Source organism: Stigmatopora argus, chromosome 7, assembly GCF_051989625.1.
Source record: "Stigmatopora argus isolate UIUO_Sarg chromosome 7, RoL_Sarg_1.0, whole genome shotgun sequence".
In the NCBI taxonomy this organism is placed as follows: domain Eukaryota; kingdom Metazoa; phylum Chordata; class Actinopteri; order Syngnathiformes; family Syngnathidae; genus Stigmatopora; species Stigmatopora argus.
The window spans coordinates 18,862,000-18,889,497 of record NC_135393.1 but is presented as its reverse complement, the minus strand read 5'-3'; the positions used below and the strand labels follow the sequence as shown (position 1 = coordinate 18,889,497).

Genomic DNA, 27,498 nt, shown 5'->3' with positions numbered 1-27,498 from the left:
GGACTACGGTGGAACTACACTACTGGAGACAACTCCATCACATTAACGAGGCAGTGCCCAACGAAATATTTTTTTTATTTGACACTTCTTCCAGTTACAGCCCACTTGCATCGGGAACAAATGTAGTAGCGATCACACACACACGATTAATTTTTTTTAATAACTTCTTGACTGCCACTGACGGCGACTGACGTCCAATCCGAGCAAAGTCTGATCGGATTTGAACGTCTACCGATGTCAGTGGCACTGAAACATGTTCACGCAGTCATATTTCAGATTATTTGGCCTTGGAGGAGGTCATATATAGTTTTTCATATATATTTTGCACACACACACACACACAGTTAACTCCTTGATGCCTAAACATTTAAATCAAAAGGCATTGGAAGGATACATAAGTATAAAAAATAATAATTGATACATATCTATGTACAAATCAAATGGGCAAAAAGGGAAATTCTAAAATAAAAAGAAATAAAATAGTTTAAAACAACCCTGTATCATATCAAAAAAAATATTGAACATTTGTTTCAATTAAATTAAGGAATGCAAATCTTTTCTAAAGAGAGTGATGAATGAATTCATATTTTAAAAATGATTTATTTATTATATTATTCTAGGCTGCATTTTCAATTAATACTTTTTTTATGTACTTAGGTATTCCTCCAAAGATTTGTTGATATTTGTCATAGAATTTCAGGCATCAAGGGGTTAAAACGTCAACACAAGACAACGAAAAATGTCTTCGGACCAAATAAAAACAAAAATAAAATCCATATTCTTGCAATAATCTGTACAGTTCAAGACTGAAGGATGCTCGCTTGATGTTCAGTTCTTTCATGGATCCACAGTTTGTTGTCCGGGCGACAGTTTGTTTGGAATCCAGGGAAACGTTTTTGCGTAATGCCGTCAGTGGCCACGAGAGGGAGTCATTTCCTGTCGTGGAGGCTCTCCTGGAAACTGGCGCTGGAGTAGCGGATGTGGAAGCCTTTCTTGCTGATGGTGTCGTCGCTATGGAAACGGACCAGCAAGGCGTCGCTGGGTGAGTAGATGCCTTCCCTGGGCTAAAAGAAACAAAAACAAATATTTATTTACTTGCATAAAACATTTACAATCAAATATTTCAGCTGCGATACAATGTTTAATAACAATGCAAATAGAAGTTATTTTTAAAAAAAGTAATTTGCATGTCTTTGTATTTCCATTTTTCAAATTTAAGTGCAAACAATAATATAATTAAGTGTGTATTTATGTGATTAAAATGAATCTGAAATATGGACAAACATTTCAAATTAAATTTCACAAGGCAAAAAATAAATAGAATTTGAAACATATGATACAAAATGCAATTGTTATCATATTAACTTTTTCTGCATTGCATGTGATAATATATGGGGTGCAAAGTATCACCCTTTGAATATACTATTGTCACAGCAGTAGCGGTATAATGTTTTTCTTACCCCCGATCCGCAGAATCGTCCCAGCCGGCGCGCGTCCACGTCGTAGCCGTCGTAGAGTTCGATGAAGTCGTAGCCGCAGTCGGCTTCTTCCTCCACTTCGAAGGTGACGAAGCTGAGCTCGATGCCGTCGCCGCGCTCGGCCGTCAACAGCCACTCGCAGTCGCTGTGGCCCGGGTAGTTGTTGTCCCCAAACTGGGCGTGCGAGTACAGGTTCTTCTGACGTCCGTCCGCTTTCAGGCGACCGCCGCACTCTGTGGACGTGCCACAAAAATTCATTTAAATAATAAAGTGTACACATTTTCATGAATGGGAAAAAACTGGGCATGTTTAAGTGGAATAATTGATATTTTAATGAGACGTGTTTGTACGTTGTGTTTTTATTTTAGATTTTATTCTCTGATCTAATCTAAAATATTCGTTTAAATTCCAAGAAATATGGAAGCTTTAACTGTGAAAAAAACTGACAACGAATATTTTTTTTAGCATCTTATCATGAAAACGTGGTGCACTGACCACTCCGGAACAGTGGAGGGCAGTGCAGCACTATCGATTGGCGCCAATCCCAACATCCAGCTAACAACGAACGATGTCATTTAGCTAAGTAATTTCAGGCGAAAACACGTAGTCATTTAGCTAAGAAATTTCAGGCGAAAACACGTAGTCATTTAGCTAAGTAATTTCAGGCAAAATGCGTTGCTGAAACTTATATTCCACGTGTGAAACGTTATAAAAACCGCAACTACTACTAAGAGGAAAATATTCTGGGCACCTGCTTCAAATGACGGTGAGCTTTCCGTGTTAGCCTCTTAATATAGCTTCTTTGAACTTAATATGACCACAATTAACTACTTTAAAGCAGTCATTTCAGACGAAATACTTTGTCATAACGTTTATTTTCCACTCGCAGAATTAAAAAAAAGACTTAAGGTGACTTTGAGAGGAAAATAATTCGCCAAACTGCTTCAAACACTTGGAGTGCTTTCCGTGTTAGCCACTAGACGTAGCCATTGCGCTACACAGAAAATGTGAAGGTTTTCCTACATTACCGGTAGAATGAGTGGCCTGGAAGCCTTTCCGCTGAACTGAGGCGTCTGAAATGAACCGCAGGTACATCCGGTTGGCGGTGGACACCAGCGGTTCTGGTATTTTGCTGCCGCATAAGCGTCCCAAGATGGCGGCCGAGTCACCGTCGCCGTCAAAGGCCTCCAGGTGGTCGTATGCGCATTCCTGGTGCTGCTCGATCTCGAACTCGCTGAACGTCTACACGGTAAGCAAAAAAAGCACGTATTTTCATTCTACATCTACACAGCACTCAAAATGTTGTTTTTTTTCGATGAAATTGTTGTATGACACTCGTATGCACCAAGTTGCCATTTGTTTTCATTTCTGGCAACGTCATGTAATTGTTAGCGTGACGTCATTTGTTTATAACACTCCCCCAATTCGACTCCTGCTGTCACTAGTAGATATTCTTTTAAAACTTTTATTCATTTTATTATGCTGGAAATAAAAATGAAGTGGGAGGCTGTAGCTACAATAATATTTAGAATATTGAAATAAGTTATGACTTCATTTGAATGTCAGTGTATTGACTTTAATGGGAACGTCGCCCCTACCAACATGGCCGTCCTGAGGTCATTTCGTAAGGCTGACGGTTTTTCATAAATTGAATTAGCTGATGCAAATGTTTGCTAATCTAACATTGACTTTGATTGGAACTGATTTTTCCAGACTACTTGTAAATTGAAATGAGTTTTTTTTTTTTTGACGTCCAATCCATTTGAAGTGGCATGAGTAGAGTTGATAATAACGCACAAACATTTGCAGTTTGGCAAGAGAGAATTTGGCGGTAATGTGCGGGCACGTGCAGGCTAAATGCACGCCACGTGTCGCGTGAGGGAGACAGATGGGCAAGCTAACCGGGCCCGAGGTCTTGCGCCAACGCATGAACGCCCGCCGCGGATTTTAACCGAGATGCTAACTCTGTTTTGTTTTCGTTTAATCCAAATGAGTCCATTTGCACACAAAAAAAGCTAAGCGGTGGAATGGAGGCTCTTTATAAACATGTTTGCGAAAGAAGGTTGCACTTTTTTGGGCAAAACAAGATGACTTGACACTCGGGTGCCCAAAATGACTTCTCTTAATTACTTTAATGCCGTTGATGGTGATAGATTTCCGATTATGTAGATGCATCAGTCAATGGATTAGTTGTCAATTAACGGCGCCGCCATTGAAGGCGCTCGGCGTGCAATCGGTTCAAAGGGATTTTTCTCACAAGCGGCGGGCACTCACGATGGTCACGCGGTGTCCCGGTGTGGCGGTGATGTCCCAGGTGCACTCTTTGCGACTGGGGTACTTGTCAGGCCAGTTGGGGCTGCTCAGGCTGCCGGCGGGGACGCGGATCTTGTGCTCGCATTCGGCTGCGGCCACCGGAGGGCGCCGAGTCCAGAAAAGAGAACAGGAAGCGGCAAGCGACGTTAGTTTGCCGTTTTGAAATCGACGCAACCAATAATCACAGGTGCGACAAGAGATGCAGTGACGCCGTCCGTCTAAATGAATATTATTTTGTTTTTTGTTACAATTTCTCATCTTCCAATTACAAGGAGTCATCCCTGGATTTAGGAAAATGGGAAGGTTTACTTTTTCTAGATAAGAAAATATTTTTCTCATTTTCTAATTTAAAAAAGCAACTGCCTGATTTTAGGTTTTGAAAAATAAATTGTAAAATATAAATATATTTTTACAAATATTTTATTTTATATAAAAAGTAAAAAAAATGTAAAATTATTATTTTACAATAATTTATCTCATTTAACCACAAATATCATTTTTATTTATAGATTAAATAAAAAAAATACAGGGGAAAAATGTATATAGTCTGATTCCATCCACATTTAATGAAGCTCCTCCCTTCACCTCAACATTTTCTTTGGCTCCTAATTTCTACCACCTGGCGCCAAAGCAAAAAAAAATGTTATCAGGTGCGGCTTAGGGGCCACCACCGAAGCATTGTTGCTGACATGTATTTTTTTACAGGCAACTTCACATCGCGGGACGACGACGTGACGTACCTTCCTTGCAGTCGTGCTCGTTTTCGTGCAGAACGAAGCCGTGGCGGCACTGGCACACGTACGAGCCCAGCGTGTTGACGCACTCGTGTTGACAGCCGCCGTTGTCCTTGCTGCACTCGTCCTTGTCTGCCACGCCCACAAAAACAGTCAAACAAGTAAGCAAACTTTTTATTTTTTCGCCTGATGTTCAAGTTCAATGAATCGGACGCCTATTATTGTCAATGGCAGACCGTTTCCAATGTCTAGAATATTTCAAAATGGATCTCTTCCTATGTATCTTCATCTGATTACACAGAATTTGCATACAGTACTTGCTAAAGAAACATGGCGTTCATCTAAAATAGTTAACCTGAAAAAGCCCCAAACTATGCAGGTAATGATCTAAAATCTATGCTAAAATTCCCAATGAAAACCACAAAAAAAACATAGAAAATGTTAAGGAAAAAAAATGAAAAAATGCAAAAAAACGGGAAGAAAATGCCACAAGGCCTCAAAATCGATGCAAAAATAACAAGGTAAAGATCGATAAACTGTTTAAAAATGCACTATAAATTAAACAGTCATTAAAAACTGCGTTAAACCACGAAACATTAAAAAATAAATACAAAACCCTAAGAAAAATTCAAAATGGAAACAAAATCGAAAAAAAATCGTGACTGCATTAGCCGTCTAACCCTAACCTCTCCCACTCAACATGGATTTGACAGTTATTGCCGCCAATGGTAGTCTACGTGTCTTAAATTTTTTGTTGACTTTTTAAGTATACGTGGAATGGGGCCCAAATTGTGCTCACCTGAAAAAAAGTGCGCCTTGAATCCCTTTTTGGAGACGGTGTTGTCGGATTTGAACTCGATCCTCATGTTGTTGTACTGCGACGTGAGCACTTCGGGGACTTGGGCGCCGCAGTACTTGCCCTGGAGTTTGGAGTCTGGCGACAGGCCGCTACGCACCTCCACGTAGTCGTACTTGCACACCTGACGGCCGAAAAATCCAGCTCGCCAAAAACTCGGACCCGCCCGGCGTTAAAATACGTACGTGATGACGGCGCTTACCTCGTTGCCCTCCAGCTCGAAGGCCTCGAACTGCATGGAGATGCGGTACTGCGCCGGCGCCACCACGTGCCACACGCAGTTCTTGTTGGGCGGGTACTCTTTGGGCCAGCCTGGCGTACTGATGGTGCCGTTCAGCTTGGACAGCAGGCCGCCGCACGCCGCTGAGTCACAGAAAAGAAGGACAAATTCTTTGTCATTTTCCCCCCCATTAAAAAAAATGTATTCCTTTCCTTTTTCTTTCATTTTCTGAACCGCTTTATCCTCACTAGAGTTGCGTGGGGTGCTGGAGCCTATCCCAGATGCATTCTGGCACGAGGCGGGGGACACCCTGAATGGGTGGCCAGCCAATCGCAGGGCACAAGAAGACAAACAACCAATCACTCCTAACTAAGGGACAGTTTAGATTGTCCAATCAGCCTAGCATGCATGTTTTTGGAATGTGGGAGGAAACCGGAGTACCCGCAGAAAACCCACGCAGGCCCAGGGAGAACATGCAAATCCACACAGGTGGACCAACATGGATTTGAACCCAGGACTCTCACTGTGAGGCCGATGCGCTAACCACTCAAGTCCCCATCATGATTTCCTATTATTGCCCCCCCAATTTTTTAGTTTTATTTTGGAGTCGGGGGCAAGGCGTGTGGAGTTTTCGTGTCCGGCTTTTCTCCTGGTACTCCGCTTTCTACCCACATCCCCAAAATGCTATCTTAATCACATGCTACTTTGTACTTAGTGTTAGCGTGAACGGTTGTTTGTCTCGGTGTGCCCCGCCGTGGCCTGGCGACCGATTCCGACTGGCCACAGTTGGCTGAGAATGGGCTCCAGCACCCCTGCCACTCTTGTGAGGATAAGCGCTGTGGAAAAAAAAGGATTGAATAAATGAGAGAGAGAGAGCATTACCTTCACAGGTCTTTTTGTCGGGCGCTAGCTCGTAGCCCGGGTCGCAGGCGCACTTGTAGCTTCCCAACGTGTTGATGCAACGTTGCTGGCAGCCGCCGTTGTCCTCTTTAGAACACTCGTCCTCCTCTGGAACACCAAAAACCCCACCAGAACGTGAGAAGCGTGGACTTTACTAGTCCTGGCGTGCAAACAAACTTTTGTCTGTTCAAATATGAGTGCCAATATTCATTTGGATAAGGGAAATTGCTACATTGTTTTAAGGCAAAAAAATGTTGTTGTTTTTTTGGAACATACCCTTGAAGAAATTGGCGGCGAAGCCCGCTTTGTTGACCGTCCCGTCCGAGACGAACTTCATCCACAGCGCGTTTGCCGTGGAGCGCACGTCCTCGGGTTTGTCGTAGCCGCAGAAGCGACCGATCAGAGGGCTGCTCTCCAGCGGCCCGTCGCGCACCTCCAGGTAGTCGTACGCGCAACTGTCGTGACGTTCCATCTGTCGGCGGAAAAAAAATAATTGTAATGTTTAAAATGTTGAAAAATAAAACTTATAGTAAAGCAAAATTGCAACGTTAAAACAAATGAAATATTAAACTATTCTATTTAAAAGTTAAAAAAAGAAAACATTTAAATACTGCAACCTTGTCAAATTCAACTAAATAAAATCATTCCAAAAAATGTCAATTCAATTAAAAAGGGCAACATTTTAGACCATAACAATTTGAAATGGAATTGAATTGAACGAGAAGAATTTTTCTACAACAGTCGCATGCCAATGGGTCAATTCAATTCAATTCAATTTATTGGCGAACACATATGACTGGGTAAAACAAAAGCTAACGCGGCCAATGGGAGATGGGGGCGTGGTCTAATAATATTAGTCACCTCGAAGGCCTGGAAGCTTAGCCCCACGTTGAAGCCTTGCGACACGGCGATCCGCCACACGCACTCTTTGGAAGGCCGGTAGTCGTCCGGGTAATTGGGCGACTGGATCTGCCCCGAGTCTTTCTTCACGTCGCCGCCGCAGATGGCTGCGCCACCCCCCAAAAAAACCACAAAAAAAATTTACCGTTCACGTCAAGATGCTGTCCGATCTGTTTTGACCGGGAGGCGCCAGCGGTGACACTCGCTGCTAACCTTCCCAGTCCAAACGAATTACTAGCTACTACTAGCTCATTGGCTACCAAACACAGGAATGACTAACTTTTGCTCATTCGCCAGACCTCCCAGTTCAAAACAGTTTGGACGTCTACCATTGATACTCATTTAATACGACCTCATTAGCTACCATCGACGCTGCTGGACGTCCAATCCATTTAAAACGGGAGGTGCTTGTCAAACCCTCCCAATGGATTGGAGTGTACTCATAAAAAAAGCATAAGGCTAACTCGTCGGCTACCGTTGACGTTGCCAGACGTCCAATCGGATTGGACTGGGAAAAGCTGGCGGTCTTGAAAAATCCAACCAATCAGTGGAAAATCCGAAACGCTGCATTTTGAATTTTTTTTAGATTTCGCATTTCGTAACTTGAATCAACTTTCGCATTTGGAGGCGAAAGTAAAACGCCAAAAGCTTTTTGTCGTGGCCAAATTTGAGTGCGAAAGGGTTCAACGAGGAAGCGAGGTACCTTCGTAAAAAGCGGCGAAACCTTTTCCGACCCAGTTGCTACTGCTCCGGAATTCGATCCACATTCTGCTGTCGCTGGAGGTCAGAACGTCAGGAAGTTTGTCTCCGCAGAACCTGCCTGCACGTACGGAGCGCCGCTTTTCAATTGTTCTGCCGGCGCGCCGTTTTTTTCTTTTTTTGGGGGGGGTGGTGTTTTGTTTTTGTTTGTTTTTCCCCCCCTTTTTTTGTGCGCAGCGGGCCTCTCACCCACCCAGCAGAGGAGCCTTCCTCCAGTAGCCGTCGCGCACTTCCATGTAGTCGTACCAACACAGGCTGCTCTTGTAAAGATCCAAAGTGGTCAAGTTGAGCACAATCTGGGGGATTAAAAAGTGCAGATTAAATGGGGATTTTGCACAGATTTTTACTTCGACAAAAATTGCAATTCCAATTTTTCACAAACAATTTGCAATCTCATCAACGCCCCGTTATTAAAATCTATAATATTTGCACCTTCTCTCCAGGTGTAACAGATATTCTCCACACGCAGTGAGTGTACGAAGGGTATCCGTTGGGGTAACCCGGAGAGGAAAAGTTACCCGTAGAGTCTTGGAGTGTTTCACCGCATGCTTTAAAAAACAAAAACACAGAAAATATGGTAGTAAACGACAAACAACGAAGCAGATGGATGGATTCAAAGTAATATTCTCATTTTTGATAGCGTTTTGGGTGATTCTATTGATAAAATAATTCCAAATAGGTCTTCAATATACACACTTAAATAAATAAATATATATGAAGAATTTTTAAACTATTACAACTTCTGAGATACTGTATGAATCAAAAGCACATTATTCGGGTGAATATCATAAGGAATTAATTCATCCAGTAATGGTTGTTTTCTTACTGCAAAACAGAAAATAACCAACAAATAGTAAATGTGACTATGCTGACATCTACAGGTGAAAAAGAGTATAGCAATGCTGTAAGTCTTGTGCGCATATAAGCCGTACCCTTGATTCAATCATCATTTTTTTCCAGTTACAAATACGGCTTAAATGCGAGAAAATTGGGTAATTATTTATGATAACATCATTTCTAGCCTTGTTACTATTACGGAAAGGAAACTAACTCCTGGTCTGCCATTGACAGTGATAGACGTTCACTCATTGGTTAATTCACTCTTTGTTCAAATGGTTGTGCTAAACGTATTAGAAGGATGAAAAGAGCCACTTTAAAAAAAAATCACTCATGCTTTATATAAATACAATAATCGTAAAATCGTAAACCTTTACAACAAATTATTGTTAGTGTGGCGAGTCGGGCGGCGGAGCCATGTCCAAAAACGTACTCGGCAAATCAATGCGTGCAAGCACGCACGGACGCTAGCTTGACAGTAATTGTATTGGAGTACCTGGACATCGATAGAGCTTCCTGGCTTGCGCAACGTCCCCCTTACTGAGTCTGGTCCGCTGGCCGATGGCGGGGCGAACGCCGTTTTCGTCCCTGGACGGAAGGATGGTGTCAAGGAACATTCCCCTTTAACACAAAGAAGCACTATTTTCAAGCTCAAAATCAGTGGACATTCAAACACACTCTTAAGGCTCCATTTTTTTGCATGGAAATCGAATATTATTTTTTTAGCCACGGCGCCATTAAAATTAACAAAATATAGACAGATCGAAAAAGTACTCATCGAGGGCTTTCAAACGAGGTGCGACTCGACGTGGTTCGATGCCGACAAAATATTTATCGTCACAAGGTTCGTAAAGATGCTAACGAGCGTTTTACCGTGAGAATGTGTTCCTGGCGTAGTGCATGATGCTGTCAAAGTCGTACGCCTCGCCCAGAGAGTTGACCTCGCCCGGTTCCATCTTCAGGAAGTTGTACTCCTGACCTGGGTCAAGTGCGCAAACGTACACAAGGGGGCGTTGGAGCGGGATCGAGAAGCCGGGTGCCTCGTGGGTAGGGGGGCGGGGACTTCGCCGTATGGCGACCTCACCTGGTTGGATGTTGTCCCGTATGATGGTGACGTGATCGTCGCGGTCGGGCCGCGTGTGCTCGTGCCAGAAGCCGACGACGTGGCCCAGCTCGTGAACCACGATGCCAAACTTGTCGCAGTTCTTGCCGATGGAAATGGCTTGCGGACCGTTGCCGCGGCGACCCACGTAGGAGCAACACCTGCGGGGGGCAAAACGATGGCCGTCGATTGATTGACTCATCGGGAGAATTTGCATGTCCGTGCGTTGACCAGATGAGGATGTCGCCCCTACCAAGATGGCCGCCATGAGGCCATTTTGCTTGGAGCCATGAAAGGTCATTCTTCTGCCCTCCATTGAAATGAGTACATGTCCGATCCATTTGAAGTGGGAGAGTGTCAGCCAATGGTTGTGTTCAGTCATTCGCTGCCGCCCTCCCACTTCAAATGGATTGGACATTTTGGGGCCTTAATGGTTGACCACTGAATACAAAGTAGAATCAGATGGAAAGTAAGCTACTTCTGACTTTTTAATGCTGATGCATTGACTTTAATGGGTACGTCGCCCCTACCAAGATGGCCGCCATGAGGCCATTTTGCTTGGTCATGCTTCTGCCCTCAATTGTAATGAGTACATGTCCAATCCACTTTGACGGGAATGTCGCCCCTACCAACATGGCTGCCCTATTTTGCTCGGGCCCACAAAAGTTCCCGAATGACGTTTGTTTATGGGCTGCCAGCCCTCCCACTTTTAATAGATTGGACTTTCAGCGCAGACCTTTGGAGCCAAAAACTATATATTTTTAAAAAAAAAATCCAATATATTTTAAGCCTTCCTTGAGAAAATCCCAAGATGTTCGCCCACTTGAGTCGCTTTCCCACCACAAAATTGGATAGTAGTCAGCGTCGGGTGGGTTGTTTGAGGCCTCCTTGGCATTGGAACGCGCCAGTGAGGATTTCCTGCCCGGCAGAGGAAAAGCCGCCGGATTTATTTACTTCCAGCAGCTGAAAGCTATTCCGATTGGCGTATCGCGCGCGCTGCTAGCAAATAGCAAACTTGCCCTTTTCTGCTTGGCCCAGATATCCGTGCCAGGCTAACAAATCTGATTAAAGTTACGTTGGCCCGGAGACGTTTTTTTTTTTTTGCTTTCCTCCCCTCTCTCTTACTTTAACACCCCCCCCGTCATCGGAGCAATGGCGTGATCCGCACCACTCACGTTTGCTTGTGTCCGTCCGTATTTCGCACAGCCGATTAAAAGGTTTAATCTCCGACGCGGCCAGCCGTAAGTAACGCGGTCGCTTGACGTACGCGTCCTCGACTCGCCCGGATGGGTGCGAGGCTTAGCAATTTTTTTGAATCCTTTTAAGGAAACAAAATAAAACAAATACCAATACGTTTCAAAACGCCGCCATGTCAAATTTTGTTTAAAATCAATCAAATTGAACTTTATTTGTGGAGAAAAAACATTCTATTTACTTCTTCGGGTTTCTGTTTTCATTGAAAAAAATAATTTATTTCAAATATATTAAAAAGAAAATAATTGCGGACCTTGGAAAATATTTGTCAAAATAAAAATTGCTCACCCGCAAGGCCTGTAGGTGAAGACGATGTAGCTCTCCTCGTCAGTCTTTTCGATAAAAGTCACGCAGGTTTGCTTCTCCCAGTGCCGCATGGCTTGTTTGAACATGGCCCGCTGACTACCTGAAGAAAAAATAAAGAAACCTTTTAGCCCGGGAAAATCCAATGTGTGGAGCCCGCCCGTCGAATTTTTTATTTGGTTGTTACCCGTAAAGTTCCCGCCAATGACGTAGGGAATGACCCCGCCGGGCCAGATCCTCTCGGCGCGTGAGGTGGCCGCTCGGGGAAAGCGGCCGTTGCCGCTCTCGCCGCTTCGGTTTTTGCGGCCAGAGTATTTTGGGAAGAAGTCTAAAAAAAATTCAAAATAAAAAAATTAAGCGTGGTTGAAATATGTAGAGTAGGGAGCAGGCTAAAAATTTTATTTATATATTCTTAATATAGAGAGATGAAATAAATATATTTTTTAAAAAAGTTAGTAATAGATTAAAAATATATATTTGATCAATAAAATAATGCTTTAAATAAAATAATTTAAGAATAAAAATACTAAAAAGACCTTGACATAAAATTTTAATATTCTTTTCTTATTTTAAATGTAAAAAATCTCCAAATACATAAAAAATAAAGAATATTAATAATAATATTTTCTCATTTTAAAAATTAAATTATTATTTTTTAAATAAAAAAAATATTTACTGTCCTTAATTTTACAAAATCTAAAATAATTATCAAAAATGTAAAACAAATATATAGTTCTCAATTTATGAAATAAAAAAAACATGTAATCACTAAAAATAATTTTAAATGCTAACATTAAAATAAAAAGAATATTATTGTTTGATGTTCTACTACTACTAATATCTCTGCCCCCTACAGGACCGGAGTGTAACTGCACGTGGGATTTGGCGCTCGCTGCTGAGTCTACTTACTCCATCCGAAATGTCGCAATCTCTCCAAAAGCAGGTACAGAGAACCTCTCTTTTTACTGACTTGGCGTTCCTCCGGCACACCTGAAACCAGAAATTGTAAAAATATGCTCGCCGCCATTGACGCCCACGTGCCAATTTAAGCCGTTAAGTTTCAATGCCACCGGGCTCACCTGATTTGCGCATCCCCTGCGAGTCGTCCGTCAAACGTGAGGCGCCGTGCGCACGAAACATGTTCAGGTCCTCCTCGTCCAAGGCGATGTCGCCCCAGAACGCGGCTGCAACGAAACACTTTGTCAATTCCGATTGTCCCGCTTGGAAGGTGTGCTTCTTCTTTTTTTTAAAGCGTATTTGTTAGTTGGCCGTTTGGCTTTCGCCCAAGTAAGCGACCAGAGATGATTAGATTAGATTAGAATTTTATTTCATCCCGTATTCGGGAAATTCCCTTGGTTGCGGTAGCGAGCACAGACACAGAAGACATTGTAGACCTAGGCAGACCTAGGTCTGACCGACTCTACCTTTTGGTTGGCTGGCTGTCTAGTTAACCAATGGACTGACTTCACTTTTTGACTGACAGAATAACGAACCCACCAAATAATCGCCATTTTTTTGTCTGAATGAGCAACTTGAGTGAGTGATGGTGTGAAACCAAACTTTTCCATGACAATCTTTCGCCTTGTGCAAAATACAAAACTTTGTTGTCTTTAATCCTGACTCACAAGTCGTGTTCCTTTTCAACATTCTGCTTTCCTGAACCAAAATACTGCGTCATTTACTGAGTAAGGCCAGACGAAACCTTGATGTCAACGATCTTGGGCTACTTGATGAAAGAAGAAGCCCAGTTTGAAGTATATGGATCGGACTTTGCGGCATTGCGCCGCTTTAAATAGCCCAAGGTGAACGTCGGCCATTGATCCACCAAGGAAGCCGGCAAACCGCACGCTTTGTCCTTGGTTGCTTTTCTCTTTGGATCGGAGGCGAAGCGTCTTCAAAAAAAAAAGTTCAAGGTCCGTTGAGCCTCTCCTCTTGACCTGAAACGATGCGACGGTCGCGCGTGCGAACGCCGTGACTCACACTTTGACACGCTGAAATATTCAACACTCGGGGCGTCCTCCATCTGTGCCGTGGCGGTGACGCAGCACCGGCCGGTCCTGCTAAAAAATGCAAAGTCCACTTCCACGCCTGGCTGTAAAATCTGGGTGGCGGAAAATCCATAATTTCAAATCGTAGCCCAAAGTGTCGTCTTGCTCAGAAAGGGCTCCTCGTATTGGTCGGATTCTAAACGGCCTTCTTACATCGGATCTCACGACTTTGCTCTTTTTAGGGAGATGTCTACTTCCTGGAATAACACAAACAAAGGCAACTCAGGCACTTCCATGTAATCTTGCAATTTCCCCTTGTCCTTTGTCCCCTTCTTAGTCATTTGTCCACTTTCCATCCAATGGTCTCTTTACTTAATGCCAAGTCCAACTATCCGCTTTCAGTCAACCAAAATGGCTGCTCATTGCTCAAGCGTAAGACATGACAGCACCAATGACCTCATTCATTAATCACTAACTCCAACAGTTAATGACCTCACAACCACGTTACCAAGCTTGTCTAATTAGTGAAGCCGTCAAGCACCCATTCACTTTGTTACTACGGGAGTGTCTACTTACTGGAGTAGTCCACCATTCATGTGAAACAAGTTCATTCATATTTAACAGTCAGATCTTCACAACTACGACACTTTCCATGCAATACTAAGCTTGCTTGCCAAGGCTGTGTCTATTTACTGGCATAGTCAACCTATTTTTGTCACAAATTATTTACTGGAACACTTTTCATGCTACCTCAATTCAAGAACCATCCTAGCATGTTACCAGGATATGCCCACTTCATCGCTTCCCATGGATTAGTCGGTATCTATCCATATCTGGTTACCAAGGCCCTGTCTACTTACTGGTGTCTTTGACCACTTTTATCACAATCTTGACTAGCTCACATTCTCAGGTTCCCACTACCGGGACAATTTTTATGTAAATTTAGCTTCCTAGTAGCTTTGCTGACTACTCTTTTCGAACATATTACCCACCAGGATAGGTCTACTTGCTGGAGTACTCAACCACCTTCATCAAGGATCACCAGAAGCATTTCCATGTAATAGTCAATTTCTCATGAGCAGGACACTTTTTCATAGTTACATATTTCCCTATTTTTTCAAAATTAGCCTTCTCTTGAGATTAGGACCTGTGTACTTGCTGGAACCGGCCTCTTTCCACGAATTAGTCACCACCCAAAGTGCTCCCACTTGGTTTTTAATGATGTCATTTGTTTAAAACCACATGTTCATGTGTTGATTTGTCATTTTTTGAGTGCGCGGCGACCGTGAGGTCACCTCGCGTCGTGTCCCGAATGTGCGCATGTGTCGCTAACATGTGCCGCCTCGTCATATTATTCTAGCGTCATATTAAAAAGAGATTATCTCTTTGGAGGATTTTGGGCCTGGAAGTAATCATTGTAAAAGCGGCTCGTTGATCCTCGCCCGGCGAGTCGCTGATGTTTGAACCGGGAGGGCGTCCAAACGGATTGGAGGCGGGCGGACGATCGCCGTCGGCGGTAGCGCGCTAACGGTTAGCGCAGAGGTAGGGAACCTATGGCTCGGGAGCCACATGTGGCTCTTTTGATGGGTGCATCTGGCTCTTTGCTAACCTGTGAGCTAAAATATGGAAATCGTTGGTGACAGAACTGAGATATTACATCTAGAACTGCTTTAATCTTAATTTTTTTTTGGAGTAGATACTTCTGGAATGCATCCTCTCATTGATTAGCAACAGCTTAAGAATCTTTTAAAAAAATATTCATATTTTCCACTTTAAAAGTGGTGAAATTACAACAAAAATTGAAAAGGCACTTGTATGTATTTTGACGTTTACATTCGTAGTGTGGCTCACAAGGAATAACATTGGAAAATATGAATTGTTTGTGGCTCACTTCGTCTAAAAGGTTCCCGACCCCTGGCTTAGCGTGTCAATAGAAGACAAAGAGTTAAAAGAGCAGCCTGCGGCAGAAGGTGACTTTGACGCTAAAAGCCTTCCGAATGAAAGCGCACGCCCACATGGAATATTGATGTCAATCGAGCGGACGCGTTGTAGGTGAGCGGCGTGACGGAAACGCCGACTCAGCGCTAAACTGAAAGCCCCCCACCCCCGGCCCTCGCCTTCGCCCACCCACGCTGCGGGAAACAATGAGCTAACGTGAGGCGGGAATCCTGAGAAGCACTTGGGGAATCGTTGCTGTCCTCGCCAAACCGAACGATTTGGCTAACGTTTTGAGATCCAGTGAAGAAAAAATGGGTGTTTTTGTCAATAGCAAAATAGGACAGATTTTAACGTTGAAATTAATTGGACATCTACAAGTGTTAAGTCATTGGAAGGAGGGGACAGAGGATTTAAAAAAAAAACTCTTGTTCAATTTAATTGAAGTGGATGCTGCTTCATTTTAATTGATAGCAGAAGCATTAAATGAGCTACTGAGATGGCCTCGGGGCGGCCATTTTGATAGGAGCGATGTCCTCTTCGTAGTCAACCAAGTTGGAGGTTTGAATATGTACAGCTAGTAGTGGTAAACTCATTTAAATTCACATCAGAAGGATAATTAATCAACTTGGAAAAGGTGAAAAGGCTTTTTTTTGCAGTGGCTTGCGTTGTTGGTGGCCATTTTGGGTCGGGTGACCTACAGTTGCATGCTAGATTTGATTTGGGAATGTTTACATACTGCGCAGCATTGGCACGTTATTTATTTAGCACTACTCTATACCGAAGATGTCGTTTTAGTGCCGTATCGGTGCAACAATACTTCAAATGTATCAAATGATTTAAAACGACTTGCTAAAGCTAAACGAGCTAGTTTGGCCTATATGAAAACGTTCTTTTCTTGGTTCGCTGTTCGGCCAGCAAGAATTTTGACGCACGTTCTCATGCTACCGGATGGCCAAGTGTCTGAAAAGTTGAGTAAAAACCAGCAAGCTTTGTTTTCCGTCTTCCAGGAGCCCCCGAAAGCTCGGCGCGCACACACGCGTGTAGCATGTGCGCGAGCTCGTACTTTCCGTGATTTTGGAAGGAAGCATGAATGACTCCGGAGCGCTTTGTGTGTGTGCGTATGTGTGCGTGTGTGTGTCATCTCCAGCTGAGCGGCAGGATGCAGACAAGCAGGAAGAGATAAGCGAGGGTGAATGGAGGGAGCGCAGCATGCGTGTGTTGTCCCGCAACGCCGGAGTCCGAGGAGGAGATAAGCAGACCGCCGGCAAATATTGCCGGCGTGTGAAAACAGGAGGCGGAATGGCCCGCCGCGAGCGAGCGAGCGAGCCAGAGCCGACCCGTCAAGGTCGCGCCCCTAGCTCCCAAAGGTGGCGTCTCCGATGCTAGGGTTGCCGCTAAGGGGTTAGCGTTAGCGTTAGGGTCTTGTTAGCGTCTACTCAACTGAATGTACTTTTTTTTTGTAAATCACTTTCAGTACTGTTTGTAAGATCATCGATTGGAGATATATATATATATATATATATATATATATATATATATATATATATATATATATATATATATATATATATATATCTTACAAAAAACCTTACAAACACCGTACGACTCGTACGGTGTTTGTAAGGTTTTTTGGGAGTTTGTAATCATAATCATTTATAAGGGCAGTTATCGGCAGAGGTTGACAGCTATGATATATATTTAAATAATTGGTTAAAATTGGTAAGACGCGTGCTCGCCGTGGCACGCGCACGAGCGCAAGGTGCACAAGACGAGCGTTGTCAGGTTTCGGGATGTCCGGAATGTGCGGAATGTGGCCGGACGCCAACTTTGTACTTTTACCGCGCATGGCGTTACATTCCATACGCTTTTTTTGCTTTTATGCCAGTATTGCCATGGAACTCTGATGAAAGTGGGAGGAGCCACGAGGGCACCTGTTGTTAGCTTGAATTGCAAATCTTTTTAATGGTTGGTTGTGAATGGAGTGGATATTTCAATAGATGTTCGAGAAAGTTGTTTATGAAAACGGTTGTTGGATGTTTCTCAATCGTTAAGCCCAGAATTTCCCATTTTGAAAGATAAATTGCGACCACAAATAGTTGTTATTGTTTTGATTCTGCGTTGCCAAGGGATGTCCCACCCTCCCTCCACCATCAGCCAATCACGAGAGCTCTTCCTTTGTCTTGGTTGCTAAGGCTCTGGAGGCTACGTGAAGCAAAGTTGCTTTTAATTAACGAGCGGTTGGCAAAAAAAAGGCACTTGTTGACTGTAGTTTCCGCGTTAGCCAGCAGAGGGCTAACGCGCAAGCGCTTCAGTTGCAATGTGAGCTCGGATCGTAGTTCATTTTGATCCTGTTTGCTTGTACATTTGAACGAAGCATGTTTTTGGTTCATTTTGAAAAGTGCATTTAAAAAGGGGCGTCATTTTTTTGACTTGGATGAAATTTCGGATGCCCTTCGTCACATTTTGGCCGCAAAGCAGCGTCCCTGGGAGGTTTCATTTTATTGGCCAGCTGTTATTTAGCCTGTTGCCGCCCCTAAACGCGACCCTTGTGTATTGTATATCACCTGCGTGTAACAATTTGATCGTAAATAGGTCCCAAGTGCCACGTTAGTGCAACAGGCTAACCGTCATTAAGTAATTGGCCGGCCTTGACGATGACAAACGTCCAATCCGTTAAAAGCGGGAGGGTGGTGAAGGATTGGACGGCTCGTAATAATAAATATGATATGATATAATGATAGCAGTAATATTGGGATATTAGCTGGACCTTTTTTTAATGATTTATGGGAATTTTTCCTTTAAAGTATTTCAAATCAATAGTTAAATATAATTTCTTTTATGTACTCAATATATACATTTATACTTAACATTTTTCTAAATCAACCATAATCATTTAAAATATTTTGTTAAAATATTTAACTTCATTGTTTGAATGAAAAGATGTTTAAATTAAATAAATTCTATTTATTATATGTATAAATATTTTCCATTAGATTAATTAATTCATATGTTTGGAATAAAGCCAACTTTAAATCCTCATATGTATTATTAAATGTTCATAAATATTTACATTTTACAGGAATTAAATGTGTAGTTTTTTTTTAAAAAAACGACTTAATTAGCCCCCGGGGGTAAACATTGAATTCAGTGATACTTTTGTGCATCACAAGAGGGAGCTGGCATATCCACACTGATATTTGCTGCATATTTTGACATTTCATAATTAGTATTATTTAATAAATCATTCCAAAATATATTTACATGATTCCAGCACTTTCTAATTGACTTTATTTTTTGTCATCGGGTAGTAATTGGAATATTTAGCAGGTGCAAAAATTTGAGATGACAAAATAGTATTAAGTCTATTTTTCAATGCGATGTAAACATTTTTTCGTTTGCATACTCCCGTCACTCTAAAATGAATGCAAAGCCCATTTTGAACTTAACTTATTAGACTACAATAAGGGACACTGACCGGCTTTGCAGGGGTCCTTGTAGTCAACGGCAGTGTCGGCGGCGGCGGCCGCGTCGTCGTAGTACTCGTAATCGCGCTCGTCGTAGTCCACCCCTCGGCCCACCTTGGCCCACACGCTCAAGCCGGCCAGCAGCAGCGTCAAGCAGCGCATCTTGGCGGCCACCGCCGGGGGGACTCGCTCCATCCCAAGCGGCGGGGAAAAAAAAATAAAAAAAATAGCCTCCCCCCCAAAAAATCAAAAAAGCAGCGCGGACCTCCTGCTCCGACGCCCCGCGGCCGGTCGACCGCCGACCCGCCCCCACCCCCCTCGGTCAGCGCTCCCAATTAGGACGCCGCTAAAGTGCGGCGCTGGCCGGCCCCGCTCGTCCGGGAGCCCCCCATGGCGCCGAGGGGCCGTCGTCCGGGAGCTCCGAGCTGCGAGTCCAAGAAGAAGAAGAAGAAAAAGAAGGAGAAGGAGAAGGTCCGTGAAGGCAGGCGACGCGACCAAGCTCTTGCTCCAAACATCCGCCCGGACGCGCGCACTCCCTCACTCACTCACCCTCTCTCACACACACACTCTCACACACACACTCACACACACACACGCGCTTGGAACAACTACAGTAACTACTGGAGTAGCAAAGAAGTGCAGCACGGAGACGTTCATGGCTCTCTCGCTCTCTCCCCAATCACTCGTTACTTGCAATGGACGGCGATAGACGTCCAATCCGGTTGAAGTGGGAGGGTTTAGGAGTTCCTCCCACTTCAAATTCATTGGAGGTTTCCATTTCCATTCAGAACACAAGGACCATTGGACGTCTATCGTGGTCAATGGCGCCGAATGAGTGAACAATTTCATTCGCTGCCGACCCTCCCACTTCGAATGCATTGGACGTTTGTGGAAAACTCTTACAATTCATGACAGGAGGATTATTAGACGTCTATCTCACCCAAACTAACATAAGAAACTAGCATTGGTCAGCATATGGAATATTTCTTTGCCATATTTAATTATATCGGAATACCCAGCACCCCATAATACTGTATATCACAAAAACTTATTTTTTAAATCCCTACATACAAATAAGCAGGGTTCCAGTTTATGCCTACATTATGATTTTTATGACAAACAAACGACTTGAACAGTAATAAAACCGCCACCGCACCGATGCTAACTGCTAACTAGTTTCCCCATTGCATGCTAGCACTCGACCGCTGGACTGGATGTATTTATACGTGTACTTTCTTGTTACTTCCTTTAATTTTCGAACTAATCACGTCTTTCCAAGCGATGCTAGCACGGCAACTCGACCGCGCACGTGAGACGCGGCTAATTGACAAATACCTTTCGTGACTCACACGCGCTCACGCGGATCTTACCTGTACTCTCCCATCATGCCATTCTCCTTCCGAGCGAGAGGTTAACGGGACGAGGGGAACCACCGGGGTTTGGGGGGGGCGTCGTGCAACGCCGCTGGCGCCCCCCCATCACTATAGCTCAATCTCGGCAAGATCCACGACTAAACGAGATTATGGCGCGGCGTCCCCGCGCCGCTAATCCCGGCGCTCTGCGGGTAGCGCCGTGCGCTGACGTCAATCCCGGCGACAAGCTGTCCACCCGCCAAGGCCGCCGCCGTAAATCCTTTGCACGGGCAAGCAAATTAAGACCCAGATGTGGATAAAACTGTAGGGGCAAGGCGTGTCGTTTAGCTAACATTTTCAAATTGAGTAAACTGTCACCTCAGAAACTTTCACTTCGACGTTGACTCGTTAGATGTTTGGATTCAATTTGAAGGACGTTTAATGCGTCTAAGCAGGATTTGGGGGATGCATTCTTTTTCAAATTCTGGAGTCTGCTACAGATTCAAAATGGCAACATCAAACCAAAATATCTTCCTTTGTCTTTTTGAAATGTTTTGCTTTTTTGTGATGTGCACGGCTCCCAAATTTTACATTGCTACGTAAAACTGGCTTCAGGTAGGCAAATTATATACTTTTTAAATTTTATTTTGTTATGTACTACAGATTCAAAATGGCCACCTTGAACCAAAATGGCTGTCTTCCTCTATCATTTTCGCTAATGGTTCTTGAGACTTTTTGCTATGCCAATTTCATTTGTTGCACATTTTTATTCATTCATTCGCTTATTTTCTGAAACCGTTTATCCTCACAATGATCACGGGGGGTGCTGTAGTCTACAAATTCATATTTATTTCTTAATTCTGCAGTGTCCTACAGATCCTAAATGGCCACTTTCGACCAAATCGGCACATTTCCTAAGTTTTTTGGCCATGGGTTCTTGTGACTTTTGGTTAGCGCTACTCTTGATAGCTTTACGCAGCAAATTTCATATTTCTGTCTTTGGGGACTGAATTGTTTTCACTCAATGAGAATGGAAAAGCCTTGAAATGTACTTGGAAGCCATTTTAGACGGCCCTTGGCATATTTAATAAGAAAGATACCATATCTGCCAACAAAGCACTATCCATTGAGGTGGTTGACGGTGTGTGTGTGTGTGTGTGTGTGTGTGTGTGTGTGTGTGTGTGTGTGTGTGTTTGTGTGGTTTAAATGCTGGTGAGGTACTTTCGCAGAGTTTCAGGGACACTTGGATCGATGCGGCCTTTAAATAGGGACCCAAATTCCTTGGCTTTGCTGATCTGGATGGATACACAATGCTTTTTTTCAAAACAAAAGTTTGTTTTTGCTTGTCTCTTTCATGCCAAGGCACAAAGCTAACAAAACACGCAAGCTAACTCGCGTATGCTTGAAAGTATATTAGACGTCTCTCGCTGTCAACGGAACGGAATCGTCAATCCCTGCCAGATTGTGATGTCATTTGGGAGGTGTCATCTATTGACGGCGTTAGATATGTTCAATACAATTTTCACGGCAAGGTGCAGTTGACTGCAATATGCTAATGGAGGGTGCTAATTGCTCGGCTCGGGCTAATTGGCAATGCGGATTATCGATGTGCAGCGTTAGCAAGCCGCTTCTAAACTGCTGACGCGGGTTTTCCCGTGGGAGGTTTACGATTCAATTGATGCGCGCGGGTCGTGTTGGGATGTCGTAGCATACGCGGGGAAAATATTGGCCTGGGTGGGTGGGCCTTCCCAGTTATAAAGGATTGGACAGCTAGTGTCGTCAATGGCAGACAGAGTTAAGATATGTGAGGTTACATGAGATTTTTTTATTTGAATTTATGAGGGTTTTTTGTTAGTTTTCAACGCAATGCAGTTTGATTTTGTTTTTGAATGATTTGTATTTTTAATGACTCATGGCTTTATTTTATTCAGCTTTCATTTATTAGTATATAAATAATTATTTTGTTCACAAGATAGAAAATTTGACGTTTAATTTGATTTTCTTTTTTTAAATTGCACATCGCCAAACGTCGTCAATGTCTACGTGGTTATCAAGTATGTAATTCAAATTGAATACCTAATTGGCGTCAATGGTTCTAATCGATCGAATGGGAGTAATACCAAATGTGTCCACAAGGTAGCGACAACTAACCTAATTTCAAGGGCAGTGAAACGTGTGGGGAATTAAACACAATGCTTAAGAAGAACAAGCCCCTTTAAAAACATTTCTCCTAAAGCCGAACACACAAGAAGTAGTATAGGATTTTAATAATGTAAAAAAACTTTGTGGAATTCACTCACAATACTGTTGTGATTTTTTAAACAAAGCTTATTCAGAAAAATATTTTTAACAGAAGTTGATCCGGTTTGACTAACTGGCTTCGGTCGACATTTTTTTCCCTGTATGATGTTAAATCCACACATAACATAAAAAGGGCCCAAAATAGGTCGTAATGTATTATTGAGCAGACGTAGCTAACTACATTAAGAAACATCCGGGTAATTGTCGTTCACGCCGCTTTTACGTGTCGTTGCAGAAAGTCTGTAAATTACGGTAACTCGGGGAGCTCCCTGCCTGGCATCCAAGCAGGCATTTTTCCACCACAAAAATGGTGACTAATTAATTCTTAAAAGACAACTCCCGCGATTGAGTGGTCGCGTCTGCGGGAGACGTCAGGCGTGTCTGCTGGGACTGCACACGGCGTCGGCTTTGACGAATGTCCCAAAAAGTCCGCGGGGAAGTTCCCCAGGAAATCCCCCGTTCGCTCGCTTCTATTATCGTCGACGCCTGGCGCGCCAGGCGCGCCTTGCTCGGCTTCATTCGAGGAGGAAACGCGGCCGGGGGAACACATGGTGGGTGACTAAAAATTCTGCTTTAAATACCCCCACCCGCCCCCGTATTTGGTACGCTCTTGGCGCCAAAATGGAGCGAGCCGAGGTGGAGAAGACGTGGTGCCAAGACGGGCTATTCCCGGAGAGCCGCCGGCAGGAGGCGGAGCAGCTGACGGGGAAGGACGGCTTCGTAGCCGAGTTCGAGACGAGGTTGCGGGCGACGGCGGCGGCGACGGCGGCGGCGACGACGACGGTCGCTCCGCCCGACGAGTTTCTAGACACTTGGTGGGAGGAATTCTGTCAATTGAAACAAACGACGACTGACGACCTTTTGAAAGCGGACACACAAAAAGAGGTACATTTTTTTGAGCATTTACATTTCTAAACTATTTTTTCATACGTGCCTTAAATGATTTCTTTTTATTTTAACCTTTTTAAAGTGTTAAATATATAAAATTCACAGTAGATCTGATATAAAGTAACTAGAAAAATGTGAATAAAGTGAAAATATACTTTTTACATTTCTAAACTATTTTTTCATATGTGCCTTAAATGATTTCTTTTTATTTTAACATTTAAGTGTTAAATATATAAAATTCACAGTAGATTCTGATATAAAGTAACTATAAAAATGTGAATAAAATGAAAAGTGTTACGTAAAATGAATGTAGTTTATTTCCCTAATGTTTTCTTTTAGATATATATTTTGAATTGTAATGAAAACAAATCAAGAGATTGCCATTTATTCTAATGTTTTTCAGCTTGTGTTTATCTATTTTTTATTACTATCGTTATTATCTCGTGTACTTAGTCAACTCATAAATAATGTTCCTTCACTGCTACCGGTTGTGTTTCTATGAACCCCCTGACATATTTTTGCCATTTTCTGCCACCTTCCCCAGTCCAAACAGATTGGACAGCTATCGCCATGCCATTAAAAAACATTTTTTTAAATCCCAACTTTCCAATTTTGCTCACAGCAGATATCGTCGGACACGCGAGAAAATTCCAACTCCCAAATTCAACAACTGCAGGAAGAAAACGAGCAACTCAAGCGTCGCATTTCATACGTAAGAAGAAAATATATTTTATGAGATGCATTGAAACAACTCTATAATAATAATTATATTAAAGCAAGGCCATTTATTTTTGTGGGCAGGTCCAAAGTCTGAACTCCCAGTGGCAAAAGTACGACTCGACCCGGGAGGACTACATCCGAGGACTTCGCCAGCGCTTAAAAATGGCCCCGGCGGGCGAGGCCGGCGCCGCGAGCTCGACGGCGCTGCGGCGAGAGGTCGTCCGACTCAACGTGTCGCTGGAGGACAAAATGGACGAGTGCGCCAGGTTGCGCAAAGAAGCCGGCGAAGAACGGGATCGCGTCCGGATGTTGGAGCAGCAGGTCAGATTTTACAGATCTAAAAAATTATTTGAATTTAACCCTAAAACAGAAAGTCCACACATCATTTAAATTAAATTAGAATTTTATTTCATCCCATATTCGGGAAATTTCCTTGGTTGCAGTAGCAAGACAGACACACAAGACATTGTAGACTCTACAATGTAGAGTCTACAATGTGTCAAAGTGGCGGCCCGGGGGCCAAATCTGGCCCGCCGTATCATTTTGTGTGGCCCGGCAAAGTAAATCATGAGTGGTGACTTTCTGTTTTAGGATCAAATTCAAATGAACAGTATAGATGTATATTAAATGTCCTGATTTTCCCCCATTTAAGTTAATCATTGTAATTTTTATTCCATTTTTTTCTGTGTTTTTAGTTCAAAAATCATTTTGTAAAATCTAAAATATAGATTTAAAAAAAGCTAAAATAAACATTTTAGATCGATAAAAAATCGGAATATTCAGGGCTTTTAATCCAGTTCTTTTAATCCATTTATTAAAAAAAAAAATACTATATCTAAAATGGTCCGGCCCAAGTTGACGTTAAAGCGGCCCGCGAACCAACCCGAGTCGGACACCCTTGTTGTAGACCTAGGTAAAAAAAACTGGAGCCATGCACAGGAAATCCTCAAGGTGGGGACATTCTGCAGACTCAGACTGATTTGCAATTCAAGCTAACAGTCTGGAGGTTTTAAAGATCATCTTCCTTTTACTTTTTGTTTTTACTTCCATTTGCTTTCTCGGGCCACACAAAAATGATGCGGTGGTCCAGATTTGGCCCCCGGGCCGCCACTTTGACACCTGTGCTCTAATGCCAGGTAAATAGGTTCTTATTTTTTTAATCTATTTATTTGAATACTATTTATTTTTATTTTAAAACTAAACTAAAAATGGAGGGAAAAGCATCATTTTTTTATTTGTTATTTTTTTTATTTTTTTTAACTAAACTAAAAATGGAGGGAAAAGCATCATTTTTTTAATTTTATTTTTTACATTTAAATTGACATGGCATTGAATTTCCTAAAATATATTTAAAGTTGAAAAGGAAAAAAAAAGGTCCAACTAAATATTATTATTTAAGAGAAATAGCTATATTTCACATTGGGGGAAAAAAGGGTATAAATATGGTCTGATTTTCATTCTACGAATTGAAGGTTCTGAAAAATTAATTGTGTTTTTACGGCCGGTTTAGGCAGCCATTTACGCGGAGGATTTCAAGTCGGAGCGAGCCGACCGCGAGCGAGCGCAAGGACGCCTTCAAGACCTCAAAGAGCAGATTGCTCTCTTAAAGCAACAGCTACGCCAACAGGTTAGCCAATCGTTTACTATTTTGCCATCTTTTTGTCTCTTGAACACATTGGCTGTCGTTCGATGATTTAAAAAAAAGCACGGGTGTTTTTTTTTTTAAATGTATTTATTTATTTTAAGACCAAACATCTGTTTTTTTGCAGGAAGCGAGCCGAGAAAAGACGGCTGTGGTCCCATTGTGTCACGTGCACATGGGCCACCGGGTGTCGTCATCCTCGCGGTGGCGGCGCACAACGGACGCCGCCGAGATCCCGTCGGCGCCGCGGTGCCCGCGATGCACGGCCGCCCTCGAACAAGACGTCGGTCACTACTTCATCCGCCGTGAGGACGGCGCCAACTGGTGAGCGCCATGTGGAATACCTCAACTAAAGAACTCTTATTATGGACCTTTTTTTGCCAGAACCGGTTAACCCTTTATAGGGCAAGTGCCTAATTTGCCACAGTTTAAAAAAAGCAACTGCAATATCATGGATTATTATTGCATAATTATCTTAGTATTTGTATAATTATTGAATATTGTAGTGCCCGTCTACAGTCCATAGCATTGATAGGCTCTGGCACCCCCAAAAACATAAGTGGCTCGAAAAATGATTGAATGATTCATAATTGTATTTTTTTTAAATATATTTTTTATTTAGAAATACTTTTTTTTACATATTTTTAACTAGTCCAATGTTAATAAATAAATCGTTTTTTTTATTACTAGAAAATGCAAGTCAGTAACTGTGGGTTACTTTCTAGAATTGGGTTCATTTCAAAGTGATTTTATTTTTGTTCATTTGATGTCACTTCCTGTTTATTTTGACACATTTACAAGTGGATTACTTCCTATTGATTTTGGCCTATTTGCGGCCCACTTTCTGTTCATTTTGGGTCATTTCCGGGTGTCTCTTTGTTCATTTCGGGTCACTTTCTGTTTATAGATAGTATTTAACTCAGTGCCCCATAAAGGGTTAAATCCGGGTAGTAAAAAAAATCAAAATATGGTGCTAATTATCTTGTGATAATTTATTATCATACAAAAAAGCCATAAAATAGTCGTTTACTGCGAGATGATTTTAATATAATTCAATTGTATTTATTCCATTTTCAATCGATGCAAAGAAACATTTTGGAAGATGGTCCTTTTCTATCCCTGTATTTTTTTAAATAAATTATTTTCCAAAGCGATGCACTGTTTTGACTTTTCCATTTGCCCCAAGGTAAGATGGCGTCCATTCAACTTTGAACTTCTATCGCCGTCAGTGGAAGTCAACGATTAAAAAAAAAAAGAAAGAAAGAACAAGGCCAACCCGTAGCGCGTCTGCTAACGTTTAGCAGCGTGCGGTGGGAAAAACCCTGGTCATGTGACACAAACGTGACTAATACAGCGTGAGAAAGCCGTGCGTAGTAACGCTTGAGGACAAACATGCCATGTCTTCACGGGTTAGTTGGGGAAGGGGATGTCCGACTTCATGGGAATCAAAGATGCAGGCAAATATAAGGACAAACGAACAAAGACAAGCAGAAGGAAGAATCTCAAAATCGCTTTCATGACGAGAGACGTTCGACCTTGTGGTATCCAA

At 42.7% G+C, this 27,498-nt stretch overlaps 1 protein-coding gene and 1 long non-coding RNA gene across 5 annotated transcripts; one reads left to right on the top strand and one right to left on the bottom strand.

The window, feature by feature from the left end:
• Positions 1 to 57: 57 nt before the first annotated feature.
• On the bottom strand, positions 58 to 20,656 carry LOC144076952 (dorsal-ventral patterning tolloid-like protein 1). Of its 4 annotated transcripts, none has more exons than XM_077604329.1 (22): positions 20,417 to 20,656; positions 19,058 to 19,471; positions 12,736 to 12,840; positions 12,566 to 12,646; positions 11,844 to 11,984; positions 11,642 to 11,759; positions 10,082 to 10,260; positions 9,871 to 9,976; positions 9,494 to 9,585; positions 8,593 to 8,708; positions 8,350 to 8,456; positions 8,105 to 8,274; positions 7,363 to 7,508; positions 6,778 to 6,973; positions 6,484 to 6,609; positions 5,584 to 5,744; positions 5,325 to 5,505; positions 4,532 to 4,657; positions 3,753 to 3,880; positions 2,507 to 2,720; positions 1,461 to 1,711; positions 58 to 1,064 (listed from the first exon to the last, which is right to left on the bottom strand). In XM_077604329.1, exons 2-22 carry the CDS (start codon positions 19,239 to 19,241, stop codon positions 930 to 932), a joined length of 3,063 nt encoding a protein of 1,020 aa, XP_077460455.1. In that variant the 5' UTR covers positions 19,242 to 19,471; positions 20,417 to 20,656; the 3' UTR covers positions 58 to 929. The 4 variants fall into 4 exon arrangements, with proteins under 4 accessions (XP_077460455.1, XP_077460454.1, XP_077460458.1 ...); XM_077604328.1 differs by having other exon boundaries at positions 9,494 to 9,618; positions 20,417 to 20,655; XM_077604332.1 differs by having other exon boundaries at positions 8,105 to 8,178; positions 9,494 to 9,618; positions 20,417 to 20,655.
• LOC144076954 (uncharacterized) lies at positions 2,573 to 23,468 on the top strand. Its single transcript, XR_013300834.1, has 4 exons — positions 2,573 to 2,727; positions 4,497 to 4,686; positions 12,513 to 12,599; positions 23,327 to 23,468. It is a non-coding gene; the product is annotated as an uncharacterized LOC144076954 (long non-coding RNA).
• The last annotated feature ends 4,030 nt before the right edge of the window (positions 23,469 to 27,498 follow it).